Here is a 16,123-nt window from a genome sequence, read left to right as displayed (position 1 = left end):
CGAGAGGGAGAAAAGGCCCCTTGCCTTTCTCTGGGTTCGTCCTCTCCTTGCTCAGCAGCCAAGGCCAACCCTGAATGTTCTAGATGGTGAGGCTTCAAGGCCATAGGATTTGTCAGGATGGGTCCCGGAGGGACTACGTGGAACAGACCTTTATAGCCACATGATGGAAATAAGAAGTCAACTTTTGTGCTATGAAGCCACTGAGATTTGGGGTTAGCAAGTTTTTAAGCATAACTCAGACTATCCTGACTAACATAAACTATACTTCAGGCACAGTTCTGCAGGCCCAAAGTCTGTTCGAAATGTAATAGGTAAGTGATAAACTACTTAAAAGTATTCTCTTTGGTGACTCAAGGAAAAATGTGCTCTTGCAGGCTCTTAAAACTATAGCCCTAATAGTTGACACATAGGACATTTGGCTTCAAGGCAGAGTGATCAGTTATATGAGCAGTTCGTTACTATGTACGGAGTTCGGAATAGCGTTGGCCTATGTAATCCAACCAAACCCCGAGTCTTCACTGTGAGGTGGGAGGGGGAAGGTGATCACACCGGCATCATCACTTCATCTCTTCAAACAACAAAAATCGTAAGAGACAAAGTAATTTCAATCCAACACATTTTATTCTCTTTTTTTTTTACTTTTTTTCTTAGTTTTCAGTGATCAAGTATTCAAGATGTTGTAAACCAAGGTTGATTAGTACATTGACAATATATTTCATTAAACACAAGGAAATGATACATCTTTTCAATTACCTAAGAGGTCACCAAATAAATATTCATTTTAAAATTCACAAAATCAAACTTCTTTATGCACCAACTCAAAACAGCCTTTCTGCACAAGCATTCACACCCCTACACACAAACACACACACGCTGAACACACACTCCACTAGGATCCTAATGACAGCTGGCCTGACACAGTGTTACATTTCCTTTAACTAAAGAATCGGAGGCTGACCTGCCTGGTTCATGCTTCTCATTGATATTTGGGGTTAGGAGTAGAGGTATATATTTTAAGAAAAATGCCCACAATAAAGTCTTACCAATTATTCTTCTTTTTTCTTTTCTAGAGACAAACTTTAAACTTCTTTTGCTCACCCCTTTGGTTTAACAGTCCCTGCTATTCCATTAGTTTTAGTTTTTAATGATCTCTTCTCCTTGGATTTTAACATGTAATAGTAGAATACCAGAAAAAGATAACACCTTCAAAACCCTAGTATTAAAAACACCTTGCATGGGTGTACATTTCTGGAGAAGAAATAAGAAAAGATTACCTGAAATATTTTCCCCCTCTCTGAAATTGTTTCTACCTAGCATTTGATTATTCTTGCTAAAATAAATATCAAAAATGCTGACTTTTTTATAGAAAAAAGGATTCCCCCTTACACACTTCATTTTTGCAATGTCATGTTCATGGGTTAACTGTAGTAATGAGAGTAATGAGTGCTTGTTTCTGGGAGGTTCTCCCAAATTCCAAAAGCACAGCACATGCAGTCGCTTATCAGTGAAATACCGTGGATTCAGTGGGGCGTTTCTTGTGGTGAGCATGCTTCATCAAACACTTCTAGCACCAAGGCATTTTTTTAAATGTTGCAATAGCGAATACCCAGGGAGGGTTTTCCTCCTCTTTGACCCTTCCTGGGGCTGAGAAAAATTGAGGTGCTTAAAATAACCTCTTCAAACATACACAGATTTGATACCAATGTAGCAAGAAATCTGGGATGGATACAGCCAGCAGCATCCTGAAAGATGAAGAAAGAAGAGAAGACAGAACAGGTAAAGTGCTCAAGGCCACTAACTTCGTGGGTCCACGATGGCGCTCCCTGGGCCGCTATGAAAGAGAACATGCAGATGTGTAAAGGCTGCCTACTGGCCTGCATACCAGAGAATCCGCCAGCCTGCAGTCCAGGTGGTTCCAGGCTTGTAAAGTAAGTGGTGCGATGTCCATCTGCTTCCCAGAATACTCAGTAGGCGCCAATACATCAATAGTTACCATCACCTTTCTGTGCCAGGGAGGGTGTCTTACCTACACACAAAATCACAAAGTGGAACTGGCTACCAGCCTGGGCCTGGGCTCTCCTATGGTTCCCGGCACACAAGAAAATCTCCACAACATGCTCTGGTTATTCAAACTATGAAGCTTCCCTTTGGTGCACCTGTGGCTGATACATAACCGGCTCCAAAAAGAAAGGTTCTGGCTCCAAGCCCACCAAGGATGCGAGCTGAGCCTGCTGACTGAGGAAGGGTTTTCTTGGCGGGTGGTGGACAGGGGGAGCCGCCATCACCTCTGCCAGTAACTCCACCACCGTGGTCTGGGATGTTGCATGTAATGTGCTGTATCTGTTCACTTAACATGTAACACCAGAGATAGATATGCATTTAAAACTTTTATTAGGAAACGTAAACCAATTTTCGCCAAACACAAATAGAAATGTTGACGTTGTGAAGGCGGGGAAGGGTAGAAAACCATATGCCGGAAACCACGAAGCTCAGATTCAGTAAATCTGAACCCCCTTTCCTCATAATGTTTCATTTCAGAAACTCTACTGAGACTCAACGTCACCACCCAAATTGAGTTTGTTCTATATTAAGTACACACTATAAATAAATACTTGAGGTATGTTATGACAAAAAAATTTTGACCTTAAGACGTAGCTAAATAAATGTAAATTTACCTTCCAGATCTAAACCTTAAATGTTAATGTTTCCTGCAGTTTTTTTTTCTATTTTACATAAAGAAATAAGAACTTCTCTACTCCTCAGAAACAGCAGCACGTCAAAAGCTGAAGCGATCTACCTCACTACCTCCTAGTCACAGCTTATCCCCGTTCATTGGAACCACCACAGGCAGCGTGGGGAGCGGGCCAGCGAGAGGCAGAGCCCTGAGTCTGAGCCCTCACCTGCCCACCCCCCAGTTCTCAACAGGTCACCTTCCCTCTCAGAGCCTCAGTTTGCACCATCTGTTTAAAAAACAATAAAACAAAATAGCAGAACATAAATAGTTCTTTCAAACTTAGTAAAAAATTAAAATGAACAATAGTGCTTGACAAATGCTCTGTAACCAATCAGCTAATCTGTGCTAATCTGTGTCCTCTCTGCCCCGCCCTTCTCCCCTCCCTTGGTTCTGAATGACTTTTGACTGTTTTCAGGAACTAAAGCACCTACAAAGGATCAGGATCTCCTAGCAATGAAAATAACCAAAGAATGTGCTTCAACCCCCACCCCAGCCCCAGGGACTTCCTAAATTAATAGGCTATAGTCAAGGATATTATATTTGCATATTAAAGCCAAATACTATATTAATCTACATAGTTTATTAGGAAACAAGATGACCTTTTCCAAAACAAGGAATTATGAGTCTAAGCTCATGGAAAGTGGCAATTAAACTTATAATAGGAGCTATGACTATAAATTAATATAACCAATTTATTAAGAAGCATTTAAGAACCTCATATACATAATTAAATGGTGTCATCTATGAAATAATCATTTTAGTTGACTACATAATATTCCAGTGATGCTACCAGAGCCCAAAGCATTCTGGGGACAACTCTTACTTGGTATATATTCCACAACTTTTACTACTTATTCCACACACACCAATAACACATTAATGATACACCTGCTATTTATAAGCATCAGATACTTGAAGAAGTACAACACCAACGTTGTGATGTACAATTCATGCTGATTTCTTTGAATTCTGGCCTAATCGCCCCAAAGGGTCTCGGAGAGTGGCAGATGGTAATGGGTCAAACAGTGCTCAGTGGTCGCTGACTGCAGAGCCGGGTGACAGTTCACGGCAGAGAAAGGGGGAGGTGCTCTCTAGTTATACCTGGTGCGTCCCTCATTCCCTAGCCTGGAGTTCGGAGGGCGCTCCTTTTAAAAAACCTCCTACCAAGAAGAGAGAAATTGTAACAGTGTCGGAACATATTATCTAAGCTGCAAGAAAAAAGTACAATCCCACCAAAATTTTCTTGATGCCATTTCTTAACAATCAGAGAGAAATTAAGAAAACAGTATCTCTCTCCAACCTACCTATCTGTAGCTCCAACACAAAAGGAAACTTTCTCTTTGGAAGGCTGAAAGATTTCCCACAGAGGGGAAAGGGGAAGCCCCAGAGCAGGCACTGGCTTGGTCAGCAATATTTTCTAAAGACCTTCCACACACGCCATGCTGACCAAAGCTTGATGGACGCCAGAGTAACCACAGGCAACAATGCCTTAGTCAAATGAGACCGCTCAAAGGGAAGTCCTTGTCACCAAGACCACTGGCTCCAGCCCTTGGAGACATTCTTCAGTTTAAGAGTGGTAACCCTCTCCACAAACCACATACAACTGAGAGAACCATTTGGTACCATTCCTAGGTAGAAAGGAGAATAACCCTGCACCCAGGAATAGCCGTACAACCCCACGGGGCAACCATGAGTGGAGGGTGAAAAGTCTGAATTGTGGGACAGTTGTGTCAATCACATTCTTTCCATGGAAGAGGGTAGAAGCCAGGGAAACCATTTCCTGGATTAGCCCCACATAAGCACAGGCCCCTTGGCAGAAATGCTGACACTGGTGTTTGGACCTGACAGTTCCTCCTAACCCTGAGTGCCCATGGTTCTTTTTCTGAGCAGCCAGCTCCCAGGAGTTAACTTGCCGTCGGTGCATAGTGCTGCCGGGAGTCATCTGCCTTAAGAACCATGCAGAAAGCATGCTGGGTGGCACCTAAATCCAAGGGACGTGCTGGGAGGTCCTCAAAAGGATCATGGATCATGAACCCAAAAGAAAATAAAGTCCTCTCTCAAATCACTTTCGGAAGGTCACAGTAGGAAGGAGCCAAAGGGCAGTATAAAATGATTCTAACCCTAATGAAGCAGGATTCAGTACCACGGACCAGTTTATTTGGTATTTTCCAACCATTACTTAGGATCATATTCTAGGTTCGGCTCCCAGATCTCCCTCCTCCTGTTTTCGAGGTGATTTCCACAGAGCAGGTATAGGTTTCCTGGTGTAATGACTTAATTTCAGTAACAACCACAGCAATTTTCTCTGCATAAGAAAGAGGACAATACAGATTTGCTAGTGTTTCTGGGCAGATAATTATAATAACAGGGTGGGACTCAATCACGCATCTCTGAAATTTTTTTTCTAACTATTTTCCAACTATATTCCTATTTCCAACTATATCAAGATTACAATTTCTAACTACTCTTATGTGAGCCCTTATGAGCTAAAAGAATTTCTGCAGCAATTTTTGGGGATGAGAAAGCCATGAGTTTCCTTATTATGCATCTCAAATTACAGAGTCTAGGCCTATTGTTTAGCACACTAGTTTTAAAGCCCCTTATGAAGGAATACTGGAGTTTATATTCAAGCTATCAGATGATTTAGCAGCCTCCTTACCAACCTTATGAGGGGGGCAGACGGACTAAAAGAGAATGGACTTTATGAAATGAAGTAGCTGTTCCTTTATCACACTATGCATATGGTTCCTCTGAAGCATTTGAAAAATCCTACCTGATTTATAACTCTGCTATGGCTTAAAATGCTATTTAACAGTACTTTAAAGAGCTTCCTCTTCTCAAAAACATATCTGCTGCAGTCTCTGAAAGCAAAAGTAGCATGCTGCACTTATTTTCCCAGTCAAATTGCATAGTTGAGGCGAATTCATTTGTGCTTTGTAGCAGAACTCACAGTAGGTGCTCAGATCTAAAGATTTTGACTCGTAAATGCAAAGCCATGGTCAAGCCCACCTTTGTGTGGAGTGTGCACTAATAAGATGCATCGCCGTTACACGTCCGTGATTGTGTTAACCGTGTCCCTTGACCTTATACTTATTGGAGCATGAGCATGAAGTTCACATAGCGGAAACGGTAACAAGTGTACCTAAACTCCTTCTTGGAGAGAATCGGGAGAAAGGCTCTCAGTCTTGTTGAGGTATCCAGCCCTCATTCAATAGTGGCTGTGTTCACTGAGCTTTGTTGGTTTGAGGATTGTGTCTTTAGAGGTTAAAAAAGGAAAAAAAGAGAAAAAGGCACGGGTGTTTCTCAAGTCGCCAGTATTCAACTCAACCAACAAAACTAAAGTCTTCCATTTTCAAGTTTCGGGAGGGAGGCTACACCGCAGCAGGGCTCTCCTCAGGCCCCGGGTCTGGGGAGGAGCTTATTGCTTCCGGGAAGGGCCCCGGGTAGGTCTGTGCTGTGAACTGGATCCCTTTTTGCAGACAAGTCTCTTCTTGGAATTCTCCCTGGGTGCTGAAAGCAGGACAAGACCTAGTCCGGGCGTGCTTCCCGGCACCGTCGGGGCGGCCCACCATCTCGCTCACGGTGCCCAGAGGGAACTCTCTCCACCTCTGCCTCTGCAGGGCCTCCTCCTTGTATTTAATGGAGTACCAGGCCAGAAAAATAAAAATAAAGCCAACAAATTTGAGGCCAGCGGCCAAACCAAAGTAGACAAAACGAAATGACGTCACATTGTACTCCCAGCAAGAGCCTTGCACTCCACACTCCTGTTGCCAGAGCATGCAGGTGGTGTCAATAACTGCTCCAAAGTAAATCGGAGTAGGAATGTACGCTACAGGTATAGAGGGGGGAGAAGAGGAAAATCAGTTAGCACATCGGATAAGAGAAAACACATTTGTAAGTTAGCAAGGTGATTTCTATGCTCTGAATGCAATAGAGGGGAGTGGTTTTCTTGATTTTTAAAAATTTGTCACATGTCGTCATAATATATTTATTATAAAATGTTCAGTAAATGGTGGATACTTTAAATCTTCCAGTTTGCTATTCAATCAGAATGTGTTATTGATTTTTAGGATCATAAAAATGTCTATTGCCAAAAAATGCAATTGGGGAAACCTTTTAAACTTAAAAATCAGATTTTTGTCATTAACTATTCAAGATGCTCTACCAGAAGCCTTTACGATCCACTGAAATTCAGCATGCTGAGCTCCCATGGGTTCTAGTATTGGACGAGGAAAGCACTGTCTCTTATAGGTCAGAAATCATGTTAAATGGCAACTTTATAAAGGCACTTGGGGTACAGAAATAATTCAGGCATAAAATTCATCTTTAAAGCTTAGGAAACAGCTCTGAGGAGTAGTAGTAACTTCATTCTGGGGCCCTGTGATAGACATGTCTTTAATCCCATAAGAAAGTCTACCCAAGTAAATGTCCTTCAGCACCTCACTCCCTTTGCCAGAATGAGTCTCTATCCCCTGCTTGTTCACCTTGCATTTGAATATCCTACCCCTCTCTTAAATTCCTTACGCACTCAGCTGCCACTATATTCCCACTGCATTCTGTATAAACCACCCTTTTTCAACAATCGCACTGTTTGCACATCTGCCATGCACGGGCTCCTTGATGGCAAGGGCCATGCCTTTTACTCTTTGCCTCCCAAGGACCAAGAGGACAGCCCACAGATCCTCAGTACGAGTTTATAGAAGGAAGTAATGGGAGGGCAGAACGGGGAAGGAAGGAGAGGAAGGAGGAAAGGGGGCAGAACAGGTGGGCTAATAGCCCAGGTGGCTGTGGGTGATATATTTTTAAACCTGATGCATTCATTTAAAAGGGAACATGTTCACTATAATTAACATTTAATGCTTTTTAAATCCTTAAAAGCCTCATTTTGCTTTGAAATTTGGGGAAATAGAAATTGGCATGTTGAACAGCAGTTCTGAACAATCACTAGAACTTAAGGTAGCATTAAACAATAAGCTCCTGAAACGTTTGCCCTCCAGATGTTATGTTTTCCATGTGTTAACCCACCTTTACCTCCACGTCCCGTCAAATCAGACTGACTCCAGGGCATCACAGACAGGCCAGCAAAAATGAGGAACTGGTTTTTTCTTCCCTAATCCACTACCCCTTTGCTAAACAAATTTTCTTCTTTGAAAATAACTTTTTAGTTTTCAAGAGAAGCATAAGGCATACTTCTTAACTGTGCCAAAGTCTGTCAAAATTTCCTTTAATCAGCGTGCCTTGAAAAAATGGTACCTTCAATGTCTCACTGGTACCAAAACAGACAAGCCATGCATTCAGTACAACCAGAAGTCTTTGAATTTCACCAGAAAGTGAGCCTCGCCCAGTCTCGGGCCACCAACCACAACATAGGCCAAATTGAAAATTCCTAAGATGATTAAGGTTTCAAAGGGTCAGATGATACCATTTTAAAATGTTTTACCTTTCAAAACTAAAATAAAAAATTTGAATCAGAAAACTTCTTTTTGTCCTGTAAACAACGCTACTGATTACTGTGGGGAAAAAACAGCTGTAGAAAATCAGACTGCCACTTAAGAAAGAAAAAATATGCCTGATGATAAGGAAGTCAATTAAAAAATACATTGAAATGGATCAAGAGGATGGACTACTACTTCCCAGGCTATTTCCCATGCACTGTTGCAAGACATCACAGGGGGCTGCGGTGTCTGTAAAAATCGGAATGATATTCTTCATGCCCAGTGAGCTCTGCAACCGTCCGAATAAACATGGCACTAAGGAGCTTCTCTTGTTAATTAAGTAAAGGGCAGTTAACTCGGGCATCTCTCGTTTTTCTTTTTAGAATGTTTTATTTCTTTTTCTCAGAAAACTTGATGGTTACACTTGTTGCCTAAGCCAATAAAATTACTGGAAAGAAGATACCGACATTTTCACAAACGAAATGAGCACCCCTCCCCATCACTTTCATATCTAAAAGGCGTAAAGGAACAAAAACGCCAACATCAAGCCCACCACGATTGTTTGGGCCAATATTTCTTACTGCAGAAAATTCTATGGGGAATTTAGCCCAAGTTTATGTTCATAATGAAAGAGGAACTGACCTAAAGTCGCTTTTGTTTTGTTTCATCAGATGACAGAACTAGTCAGCTTTTAGTCCAAATCAGAACATAAGGGAGTCATGCCCTTACCACTATGCCTGTCAAACCCTCGCTACTACAATGGTAACAAATGACTGACATTCCATTTTAAAGGACAATGAGCACTTGCCACCTGCAAAGAGGAACTAAGAGGCCTTTTGGAAATCGAGGGACGTACCAAGCGTTCGCAATAAAACAAACTGCATTCCCAGAGCAAAAGGTCTCTCCTCATCTTCTACGGACCTGAGGGGAAGGAACAAGAGAAATGTGTTAGAACTGTGGCCTCGAGAAAATGACTGTCAAGTAAACCCTGCTTAGCGCAGAGCCAGGAACCAAAGAGATGCTAGGCCCAAGTATTTCATTTGCTAGAGTTTATTAACAATAGCCAAGCAAGACTGCTGGTGGCTAAACCAGGGAATAAATGCATCCCCAATGAAGACACCAAGGCAACTCCAATTTACTCTAATTGTCTCCATTTAAATACTGATGGAAGAAAGGCCAAAGGGTCAGGGATGAAAGTATAGGAAGTGGTCCTAACTGAGCTTCCCAAACCAGTTCTGTTAAGTATATAAAGCACTTTATCCTAACCACTACACTTTTTCCTGTTTGCCTATACTTTCCCAAATGGTATGTACACTGAAAACTACTCCCATAATTTCTCAAGGAAAAGCATAAAGAAAAATGTTTTAAATATATAGTCAAAAATACATATAGGGAACAAGTCAAAAGTTAGGGAAATAATGAATCCCTTCCAGCCACCTCATTTTTTCTTCTTTTCCTAAAACTTATGCTCCAAGTAATTCCCACATGGCAGGAAGACTACAGTCTACTGATTTTGTAATTAGCAAAGATGAAAGGGCTCCTTTTTCAAAGTTTTAGATTAGGTGCCTAAAACTTGCTGCGTTTGAACATTATAAACTAAGCAACCCTCACCTGGGTGACTGAACATATCTCACAGAATTAAAGTTCAAAGAGTAAGATGATTTAACATCTCCTGTAGCATTAAAGGTCAAAGAATTAGATCATGAATGATCTGTACTTTCTGATGATGAAGGACCTTCCCTTTCTATCCCATACACACAGGTCCTAGGCAGAGAATGTAAAATTCCCAAGGACTGGTGTACTTGTCATCCATTCTCCACCTTCTTTATTTTCACAGAGCACTTGCCCAAAGCTGCACACAGAGAAGCTATTCCACAAGTGTGTGCTGATGGGAGGACTGAGTAAACAAACTATCAGGCTTTCATGCGCTGTTATCTACAGTCAAGGAAGGGACTGTCTGGGAAACCTCTAACTCCGCATCCCATAGACAGGAAGCCAGACTCTGCAGAATAGGCAGGCAGACCCCCCAGTGGTCCTGCTAAGAAAGCTGTCACTGTAGCTGTTTCCAACCAGGTACCCAGCAGTGTGGTGACCAGAGGGGTCAGGGAGGAGCTACAGAAGGAGTAAGGACTCCTTTCCTTTCCTGACTCCTTGCGCTGTATGCCCACCGCCCCGTAAAGCTGCCATGGGTGTGTTCGGGTTCCTCCGTGCTGCCCCCTTCCTTCCTTTGCCCACCACAGTCTTTACTGAAAATACCAACATCTGATTGGAATGTGCTAGTGTCAAGCCTTGTTAACAGGACTTCCATTAAGGTAACTTCCATGTTCTCATAGAAGAAAAAAAAAACACCCACAAATGGGATCTACAGTATGGCAAAGAAAGCGCAGCATGAACTGAAAAATTAAGTTTTTCCAGTCTGCCCTTTCCTTGCTCAACTCCAAAATTTTATATGATAGTAAAATTAGTAAAATTGGCATTTTGAACCATAGGCCCAGCCTAAGCAGTCAGTGGTCCTGGAGGTGGTAACTGTCTCCAGGGTCGGAGAAAATATTTTTTGCTGTTTGCAGGACTTAGCGACTTCACCAAAATGACTTCCTGCCTTTTCTGGGGCCAGGCTTCTTGTAGTGAACGAGGTGCTAGCTACCAGCTCCTGAAATGGAACCATTTTGGGCAGAATCTTCAGGAACCCAAGGCACTCAAAAGAAGTTACACTGAACCATAAGAATAAGACCCATCTGACAAAAGCAAGCCCAGGAGAGTGCAATGTCACAGCTTTTCCTTTTCTGACATGGGAAAACTCACTTCTCCGAAGTTTACCAGGCGAACCTCTGAGTGCTTTTCCTGCACAATCTAACCTTGTTTTCCTCTGCGCATTAGACCCCAGTCCTGGAACATGGATTCTGGCCATTTGAGTACCTAACCCACCCAAGAAGTTGGATGCTGTTCTCACCTGAGTGTCACTATGATGGCTGACGGTTGGGCACATGCTGTGATGAAGGTGACTATGAAAAGAAAAACTAAGAACGGGATGAGGGTGTTACAGGCCCGTTTGCACTTCCCAGACACGGCATAGCCATTCTCGTTGAGATACGTTTTGACAATAACCACACGGAGCTGACTGCGCTGTCCCACCGTGGGTGGAGTGATCACTTGCCGGCTTTGGACACAGGTGCATTCGGTGTAATTCCTTATCTAAGTGACAGATCAGAGAGATCAGTCATTTGTGTGCCATTCAAAAGCAAAATTCAGCACAGGAATAGTAAGACGAAGTTTAGTTCAAATGCACTCCAACGACTCCAGTATTTTTTAAAATGCAAATGATTTACTTAGAAATATCTTCCTTAATGTTGACAATAAGTATCCAAAAAGTACATCCAACAATAACCAAACCTGCTGGTCAAAATTGTTTAAGCCTAAACTTTTCCAAGGAGCTTTCACCACTCCACTTTATAGCATTCATATTTCGTGTGCTCGTTTTTGGTCCTAATTAAATGCTGCTTCTATTGCTCTTTAACTGCTGGGGGTCTCCATAAGAGAAGCCTTCAAAAACAGGAACCGAGCCCGATTTTCATCTGTGCCCACCAGGGCACCTCACACGACCCCGAATGCAGAGTAGGACCTAATGTAAATGCAGATCGTTCATGACAGCTTCCACTCCAACGACAGTGCACATAGACAGTATTGGCTGTTGCATGTGAAACCAGCTAATTCAAGGGATGAAAAAAAGTGTTTCAATGAAACAACCAATTAAGCTTTTGCCACTGCCACTGTGGCCTCTCAGTCACTTAGAGAGGCGTTGGGGCAAACGCTCAGTTGGGACGCTATGTAGCTGAGGTGCAGGGACTGCTGACGTCTTTGTGCAAATGGGGGCTGTGCACCAGGACATGGGCTCACTCCCAGGGAAGGGCTTGGCCACCAGAGAAACCCTCCTCATTGTCCCTTCCAACTGATCACGTGCCGGAGCGCACCAATTATATAATGGGGATCCAGCAACAGGAATTCTCAAGTTATCACTTGTGTTTAAAACTCAAAAGTCAAGTACGACATTCCAGAAACACGCAGTTGATGGGATAATGCCTGGTCACCAGCCTCCTATAATCGCTTTTATACAAAGAATGAAACCAGGCTCAATAAGGAGCTGAGTAGAATATGAAAACCTTTCCCTACAGTATTACAGCCTATTTATAATTCACAGGGAAAGGAATTCTCAAAATAGCCTATTCTTGAACTGACAGAAATATCTTTACTCTGAAAGCTAAAAAATAAAAAAGTCAGAACTGAAAATCTAGAAAACTGGCTATTGCCCCAGTTCACTGACTCTCAGCAGGGGAGGGGAGGTACACCCCTAATCTCTTCAACTGGCACCAGTGTGGTCATCTTGACCTTCAAATTCATCACAAGGGTCCTGTGGAGGAGCAAACGGGAGGCCCAGCACTCAACCTTATCAACTTTCACTGAGTTGGCAACAAACACAAAGTAGGAGAGGGCTGAGGGGGAAGCGAAGCGCTACACCCAAACACTCCAGTCACCCCTGAGAAAAAAATAGTATTGCACAATAGTCTTTCCTCTGGTTTTGTGTCAGAGGTATTTTGTAGGTTATGTGAAGTCTCTTGAAAAGGGAGTCTGAGGTCCTGTGTTTCCTTTGAATTCTAACACACCCTCATCACAGGCTGTTGGATTAACAACAGTGCAGGAACCTGGGAGATATACTCACCCCAGTGCTAAGATTACCACTATTCACACAGCCCGCCAGACAGGGGTTGAAGTACGTAATTCCATCTGATCCGCAGACGGGCTCGTACTCGTGGGTCCGACAACCACAGTTAACATTGCAGCTTCCGGTCAAGTTCCTGTGAGGCATGGTGAGCGAGGGTCTGAGAGAGGAGAAAGGCAAATGGAAGATCGTGAGTGACGTTTACTAAAATAATACTAATAAAGTTCTCGACATCAAGTCATTTGTTCGTGTTGGAGAAGACATTCTCGTTAAATCAAAGCTATGGTTCTGTGAAGTGGCTGCTCTTGATAATTATTTTTATAACTTTAAAATAAAACAAAACTGAAAGGAAAATGTTACCATTTTCTGGCACCACATATTCAGTAGTTTTGTATCAGATTATCCATCCTGCCTTAATTCTACCCTCCTTGGTGCTAGGGCCCTGTCTCAATCCCTGGGCCCAACCGTTCTCACTGCAGATGCCTTGTCCTAGGTCTCAATGAACCTGGTCTTCAAGTCCTTTATCTGTAAAATGCAGGAAATAACTTTGAGGGGCCAAATCGGGAACATCATTATGAGGACACAGACATGGAATCCATCAATCACAATTGTCAACATGGTTCCTTTGGCCAGCAACTTTAATTGTTCTAGAATAAATTAACAAAGAAAGCTGTGGGACTCTAGACAGTCATTATTAGTGAGCCCTGGTTCCTCACTTGGGACTAATACTTACATGGACTCTGAGTGAACATGAGCGTTTTGTTTGGAGGGCTAACTTGTCAGAGAGGCTTTCATTTATTGGGAACCTGCACAGTCCCTTCCCAGGAGGCCAAGGTCAGTGTACCGCAGCCCTTGCACACTGTCTGTCCCCAGGATGGTTCACTTCAGGCTGAGGAGGGGCTGCGTAGTGCTCCTCACATTGAAATGCTTGAGCCCTTATTTTAATCCAGTCTGCTTCCTGGAGAGTGAGTGGTGATCAAACAAGACTTCGCACAGAGTTCTAACTTCTATTTTATTTCTCACTAACATTGCACGATGACCATTTTCTAGTGACTATGTTAACATGAGATTATGGAATTATAAATTTGGCCCTTAGCTTAATAATATTCACAGGTGTTTTTGAAACAAAAAGTTTAAACACATATTACATCATTTATAGATTTTGGGTAGATTTGTTTAGATCTTGGATACAAAATTTTAAATTCATTGGACAGAATTTTGTTTATATTTCTTATCTCCTTGATATTCCTAAAGTGAAATAAAACAAACTGTGTCTCCAAAACAGCCAAAAATAGATGAAATCATGAATGAACTCTAAGCCTATTAATAAAACTAGCTAGAATAGCCCCAGCCTGTGTGGCTCAGCTGGTTGGGCATTGTCCCACAGACCAAGCACCAGTTCGATTCCTGGTAGGGGCACATGCATGGGCTTGAAGTTGGGTCGCGGGTTGAGGCATGTACAGAAGGCAACCAATTGATGTGTGTCTCTCTTGCTTATTGATGTTTCTCTCCCTCTATTTTTTCCTCCCTTCCCCGCTCTTTAAAATAAAAAAATCTTTTTTTAATTTAGTTTTTTATTGATTATGCCGTTACAGTTGTTCTATTCCCCCCTTCATTCCCTTCCACCCTACCCCCCCATCCCCACCATTACCCCCCCTTTAGTTTATGACCACGTGTCTCAAGTTCTTTACATTCTGTATTTCCCATACTATTCTTGCCCCCCCCATCTATTTTCTATCTACCATCTATGCTACTTATTTTCTGTACCTTCTCCCCCCTTCTCCTCCTCCCACTACCCTGTTGCTAACCCTCCTTGAGATCTTCATTTCTATTTTCCACTCCTGATCTAACTGTCCTTTTAGTTTGCTTTTAAGTGTTGTTGTTAATAACTGTGAGTTTGCTGTTCTTTCACTGTTCATGTTTTTCTAACTTCTTTTTCTTAGATAAGTCCCTTTAACATTTCATATAATAAGGGCTTGGTGATAATGAACTCCTTGAATTTGAGCTTATCTGAGAAGGACTTTATCTGTCCTTCCATTCTAAATGAAAGCTTTGCTGGATAGAGTAATCTTGGTTGTAGGTCTTTGGATTTCATGACTTGGAATACCTCTTTCCAGCCCCTTCTTGCCTGGAAGGTCTCTTTTGAGAAATCAGCTGACAATCTGATGGGAACTCCTTTGTAGGTGACTGTCCCCTTATCTCTTGCTGCTTCTAGGATTCTCTCCTTCATTTTAATCTTGGCTAATGTAATGATGATGTGCCTTGGTGTGTTTCTTCTTGGGTCCAACTTCTTTGGGACTCTCTGAGCTTCCTGGATTTCCTGGAAGTCTATTTCCTTTGCCAGATTGGGGAAATTCTCCTTTATTATTTGTTCAAATAAGTTTTCCACTGGTGGCTGTGCCTTTCCCCCTTCTGGCACCCCTATAATTTGGATGTTGGAACGTTTAAAGATGTCCTGGAGGTTCCTAAGTCTCTCCTCATTTTTTCGAATTCTTGCTTCTTGACTCTTTTCTTTTTGGCCATTATTTGCTTTCTTCTGGTCCACTCCATTGATTTGAGTCCCAGTTTCCTTTTCATCTCTATTGGTTTCCTGTGCAATTCCATTCATTTCAGTTAGTTTCGCCTTCATATATTCCTCTAATTTGTGGCTATAATCAACCAGATCTGTGAGCATCCTGATCACTAGTGTTTTAAACTGTGCATCTGAGAGTTTTGCTATTTCTTCATTGCTTAGATTTATAGGCTCTGGGGCTTTGAGATCTTCTTGAGCCATTTTTGGTCTGTTCGCGCCCGTTACGTTTGAGGCGCGGAGCCTTGGACTCCCAGGTCGCTGGTTTGTGACACTGTATGTGGGGGCTTGGTCAGAGCGAGGAAATGGCGACCCCATCTGCTGTTTAGTGCAGCTGGGTGAGGAGCAGAGCCTTAGGTGGTTCACCCAGGCAGGGCCACTCAGGTCGCTGGGTTATGACGCTGTATGTGGAGGCGGGGTCAGAGCCGGGAACTGACGGTGCCCTCTGCTGCCGCTCCCTGCTGGGGCCTGCTGGGTCCTGCTGGGTCCCGACTAACCTCCCATTCCCTGGCTGGTCTATCTGCGCCCGAATGTGTGACCACAGTCAAATCTCGGCCCTGCTCCCTCGCTGGTTCAATAGTCCAATAGTTACCTCGCCATCCAATAGTTACCCGTCACTGCTGAATGCAGCCAATGAGAAAATGCTTCCTCATCGTTTATTGCTCAAGAAA

At 42.7% G+C, this 16,123-nt stretch overlaps 1 protein-coding gene across 4 annotated transcripts in view; it reads right to left on the bottom strand.

The window, feature by feature from the left end:
• Nucleotides 1-613: 613 nt before the first annotated feature.
• SLCO5A1 (solute carrier organic anion transporter family member 5A1) overlaps nucleotides 614-16,123 on the bottom strand; it is a 120,476-nt gene continuing 104,966 nt past the window's right edge. For all 4 annotated transcript variants that reach the window (XM_037148923.2, XM_037148922.2, XM_037148924.2 and 1 more), the window contains 4 exons: nucleotides 12,884-13,043; nucleotides 11,120-11,361; nucleotides 9,026-9,090; nucleotides 614-6,563 (listed from right to left, as the gene is read on the bottom strand). In XM_037148923.2, the coding sequence (XP_037004818.2) occupies nucleotides 6,106-6,563; nucleotides 9,026-9,090; nucleotides 11,120-11,361; nucleotides 12,884-13,043 (925 nt within the window). In that variant the 3' untranslated portion in view covers nucleotides 614-6,105. The remainder of the gene's footprint in view (nucleotides 6,564-9,025; nucleotides 9,091-11,119; nucleotides 11,362-12,883; nucleotides 13,044-16,123) is intronic.

Source organism: Artibeus jamaicensis, unplaced genomic scaffold (assembly GCF_021234435.1).
Source record: "Artibeus jamaicensis isolate MK-2021 breed Jamaican fruit bat unplaced genomic scaffold, CSHL_Jam_final scaffold_916, whole genome shotgun sequence".
NCBI lineage: Eukaryota > Metazoa > Chordata > Mammalia > Chiroptera > Phyllostomidae > Artibeus > Artibeus jamaicensis.
This window is presented reverse-complemented; position numbering and strand designations above follow the sequence as displayed.